The 4,803-nt window shown below is 37.0% G+C and overlaps 1 protein-coding gene across 1 annotated transcript; it reads left to right on the forward strand.

Moving 5' to 3' along the window:
* Positions 1-1,040: 1,040 nt before the first annotated feature.
* LOC142531088 (plant intracellular Ras-group-related LRR protein 3-like) lies at positions 1,041-4,463 on the forward strand. The gene is made up of 3 exons (XM_075637115.1): positions 1,041-1,807; positions 3,295-3,461; positions 3,549-4,463. The coding sequence occupies exons 1-3, from the start codon at positions 1,127-1,129 to the stop codon at positions 4,198-4,200; spliced, it is 1,500 nt and encodes a 499-aa protein (XP_075493230.1). The 5' UTR covers positions 1,041-1,126; the 3' UTR covers positions 4,201-4,463.
* Positions 4,464-4,803: the final 340 nt, after the last annotated feature.

Genomic DNA, 4,803 nt, shown 5'->3' on the forward strand with positions numbered 1-4,803 from the left:
ACTTGGAACAAGTCTTCTTTTTTCCATTGAGAATATGCATGAATTGCAGAAAACCAGCCAAAGAAAAAATCGGCTTAAGGTTTGGCAACAACGAATGTAATTATTCTGAGGCAGATACTCAATCATTTACAGAGAAAGAAAAATCTAAGATGATAAACTTTGTTTAATCTAGCACAATATATGAACATGATCAGCCAGAAGTCCAACCTAGCCATAATGTTTCTTAAGAAAACAAGGCTAAGCATAGAGATATAGGCTATGTTTAACCGTAGAGTTCTAAGTCTAGCCGAACATGGTTAAAATGCAAATAAAGTCAATCTGGTTACTCTATGAAAGTGAAAACTAACTGTTATCACAATTGCAAGTCGATTCAAAAGAGATGCAAACTGAATGAGAAGGATGAACAATTTAAACAATTGGTGAGAGAGAGAACACATCACACAACAACACATGGTTTTGAACAGGCTCACTGTCTTTTGGATACACACATTAGTAAGCATGTTAGACTAATTCAAGTATATGTCACAAAAAAGTTAATCCGTTCAGGACCCAATAGACTTGGATACCAAATGTTTATTTTATTGACCGCGGGCTTCAAAGAAAAAACTAATCAAATAATTAATCTGGTATTTGGAAAGATAATTTCAAGAACAACAATTACAAAGTAATTAATATATTTAATGACATGATTATATATTTGAGTTAGGAAAAAGTAATGCAACATTTATTTTTTTAATGAAATAATTAGTAAAAATCTATAACAAAACCGAAACATAAATATTACATGCACTTAGATTTGAAGCTCTATCTTTCAATCTTTTGTATGTATCGAAGGGCAGCCAAGTTTAGAATATTAATTAATTTATAAAGACATCGATAACGTCAGTAGGATTTCACGAATCTTTATCTGTGACACGAATCAATTTTATCAATATTCACAATAAAAAATAATACTTTTAACATAAAAAATAATACTTTTTCATAGGATGATCACAAATTCGTGAGAATCTAAGACAAGCATCCACCGATAAATATTAATCCCGCATTTACATTTCACTTACCCGTCCGTCCAATTGCAATATCTGCTGAAATCTCACGCAGGCAAAATCCAGAGCAACAGCTAACAATGGATCCGAATCCAACTAATTTCCCGATCCTCTCATACGTCATGGCCAAACTCCCCAGCATCAAACGCTCCTTCTCCAACGCCGCCGCTGCTTTCGACGTTGAGAACCCTCCGTCGCCGCCGTCCGAGCCTCAGGAACCTCATTTCGAGCTGGCCGAGAAAATGCCCCACCTCAATAACCCAAAACTCATCTCGGCCATGCGCTGCGCTGTTAAGGACCTCGCAGAGACCCGATCCGTTCTCAAAGCGCTCGGAACCCGACCCGATCATGAGGCTGTGGACACGGCCCGGTTCAAATTGTCAGAATTGAATACTCATTCATCGAGGGGTTCGGATGAATTGAACGAGGATTGTAAGATGTATAAGGCGGTGATCACTTTGGATGAGATGCACGAGGCGTATGAGAAGATGCTGGGTGAGGCGGAAAGAAGGTTGGAGAGGATATACGAGGCGGCGGTTGCAGGGGAGGGCGACAATTTCATAGAGGAGGAGGAGGGAGGGAAAAATTTGGAGGAAGCAGAGGAAATGAATGAGGAGCTGGCGAGGATTCTGAAGGAAGCGGGATCGGGCAAGGGGATTGAGAGGGTTGATTTGTCAGAGAGAAAATTGAGGGATCTGCCAGAGGCATTTGGGAGTCTAGCATCGTTGGTTGTGCTTAATGTTTCCAATAATCAGCTTGAGGTTAGGATATTTATGTGGTTTCTTTAAGCTCTTGATACAGTTTGTTGTTTTATAATGTGTTTGAATTGTATTGAATCTTGTTATACTTATCACTTCAAAGGCAGCATCTTGTGAATATACTAAGTGATGATAGGATGAGTTTCTGGCTGGAAGATTATGTCATTACTTGTGGATAATTGTTAGATGATATTGTCAGTAGTGACGGACCCAACACTTTGGGATAGGGAGAAGGGGATAGATGGTTTTTGGATGAAAAAATTTGCAGTTTACACGCAAAATATCAGAGTGGGTTGATTCTTGTTGGCTTCACACCAGCATTTTGTTAGTAAAGAGTTGTAGGCTCAAAGAAAACCCCGCCCGCCTAAGACTAATGCCTCCAAAATCTAACTGTAGATAGAAAGGCTCTGGATTTTTTTTACTACATCAGTGTTTACATTGTTTAAGAATTTTGGATTTTCTTTGCTGAAGCAGATTATACGTATGAAGGATTGTTTTTATACATTGTGTAATCAGTTTGAATGCCTAAACAATGAAAGCATTTCTTTTCATGAACTTGACTATAAACTTGCACACTTGTTTTCTTTTACCCATGGGTTTCACATTAGCTAATTTTTCATTGAATAAATTCCTCATCAAAATTCCATTGATTATACGAAAAGCAGTAGCTGCTGTTGCAATTGCATTAAATTTAAAGATAATTTGCACCCAGTGTAAAGGAAACGCAAAGATGTGGTTGGAGAGTCCAAGGATAAAAAAATGTGAAGCCAAACTTAAAGCAATGTGATATGTATGTTGTGTTATGAAGTTCAGTTTCTGTCTCTTCCATCTTTTATGCTCCTTGGAAAAAATCAACATACTTTCTTAGGAAAAAAAAGAATCATTAATATCTATTTCGAAAGATGATTTGAAAAATCTGCTGTTAGTCTGACGACTTCTAGTCATAGAAGAAAATTTGCATTATTTAAAACTCCCTTTAGTTTCCTTTGTGTTTCTTGTTTGTTTAGGCTACAATTAATGAAGTTTCTGAGAGCCTAGAAATTGAAATTTGAATTGATTTGGTTCAAATTTCAACGTGGTGCCTTTGTACTCTGACGATTTGTGTGTTTCAGTTTTGCTGAAGATTTAGAAGCAAATTAGCGAGGTCCTGAAAACTTCGTGTTTTTGAGAAAAATATGAAGAGGAAGGGAGATCATTGTGAGATTGAATCAATTTATTTTTATATCGTTGCCATTTTAAGGGGTATATTTGACGGAAGGATCTTGCCATGTTTTCCTTCATTCTTTTCATTGCTAGCATTGCTTTCTTGTGATGTTTTCTGGTTATAAGTAGACAGATAACATGACAAAATTCATGAGGTTGATGCACAATATGATTGAATATAGAATAGGACTCTGCTTGCTTAATTTGCATTTTATAGCAGGAAACTAGTTTTCCTTTTGCTTTGCATTTAGTGATTGCTATTCGGCTATCTTTTCTTGGTGAAACAGGCAATTCCCGATTCCGTTTCTGGATTAGAAAACCTCGAGGAGTTTTATCTTTCGACTAATCTCTTGGAGTCATTGCCTGATTCAATGGGCCTGTTGTTTAAGTTGAAAATCTTAGATGTGTCGGGAAACAAACTAATCGCTTTGCCTGACAGCATCTCTCATTGCAGGTAAGTATCAAATACTTGAACAATACAAGTCCTTGTATGTTATAACTATTACTGACAACATGCAACTAAGTTTTCTTCTGTTTCCAGGCTGTTGATCGAGTTGGATGCCAGTTTCAACAAACTGACCTACTTACCAACAAATATAGGCTTCGAACTAGTGAATCTAAAAAGGCTCTCAATCCAATATAACAAAATTCGATCTCTTCCCACATCTATCGGTGGAATGAAATCCTTGAGACTCTTGGATGTACATTTCAACGAGCTTCGTGGTCTTCCACCTTCTGTTGGGAAATTGATAAATCTCGAGATTCTGAATCTTAGCAGCAACTTCAGTGATTTAACTGAACTTCCCGACAACATTTCCGACCTAATCAGCTTAAAAGAACTCGATTTGAGCAACAACCAGATTCATACATTGCCTTTCACCTTTGGCCAGCTTTTCAATCTCACTAAACTTAACTTGGACCAAAACCCTCTCACGATACCTCCAGAGGAAGTTGTTAACGAAGGAGTTGAAGCTGTAAAATCGTATATGGCTAAAAGACGGGAGGAGATACTGATGGAGGAAGAACAGAAGACTATGCATGAAATGCCAGAGCAAACACAGGCTAGTTTATTGACTCGAAGCACCTCTTGGTTGAATAATTTTGTGTCAAGTGTTTCTGGAACAGTTTCTGGATACTTGGGAGGCTCCCCAAGATCGAACGCCGACTCAAATTACCTGAACCAGCAGCTATAATTTCATCTTTTTGGCAGTACTTGGTTTCATTCGCAATCAAGAAAATGGCTTCACTGTCGCTCTCATTGTTCTCAAGTTAGGTCCTGGATTCACAAGAAATGATAAGCACGTACTTTTTTTTAAAAAAAAAAAAATTCTGAATTTCCTGTTGCAAATTATATTATTTTGGTGAGGATTATTTATATTTGGACTCTTGTTTGCAGCTGAGATTATAGCAGCAAACATCAAAATTTTGAGCAAGTTAAATACATGATTTCTGATGATGACCTTGTAATTCTAGCGTCCCAATTGCTCTTCAACGTGATTATAGCGATGCTAAATGTAACTATTGCGATAATGTAAATCCATTTTTCTCTTCATAATTGCCTCTAAAAAATTCGTGGCTTTAATTTTTTTTTAAATAAAAAATCCACGGCTTTCTGTTGTAAATGAATTTCTACCTCAAATATGAGATTGTTACGTTTAAAACATTTGAAGCACGATCAAACACTACAATGTAATTATGCTATTGGTAAAATATTGCAGAAGAAGATGCGGGGCAGATTCTATGTGACAGAAGATTAGTAGTCTGTTTCTGACTTTTGGCGATTCGTCTCTCCAGAT

This window comes from Primulina tabacum, chromosome 17 (assembly GCF_025594145.1).
Source record: "Primulina tabacum isolate GXHZ01 chromosome 17, ASM2559414v2, whole genome shotgun sequence".
In the NCBI taxonomy this organism is placed as follows: Eukaryota; Viridiplantae; Streptophyta; class Magnoliopsida; order Lamiales; family Gesneriaceae; genus Primulina; species Primulina tabacum.

What these genes read in the sequence shown, in the direction of transcription:
- LOC142531088 (XM_075637115.1), top strand. Translation starts at nt 1,127, where the DNA reads ATGGATCCGAATCCAACTAATTTCCCGATCCTCTCATACGTCATGGCC. An exon ending in TTTCCAATAATCAGCTTGAG is followed by an intron (nt 1,808 to 3,294) that starts GTTAGGATATTT and finishes TTGGTGAAACAG; the next exon opens with GCAATTCCCGATTCCGTTTC. An exon ending in GACAGCATCTCTCATTGCAG is followed by an intron (nt 3,462 to 3,548) that starts GTAAGTATCAAA and finishes TTCTGTTTCCAG; the next exon opens with GCTGTTGATCGAGTTGGATG.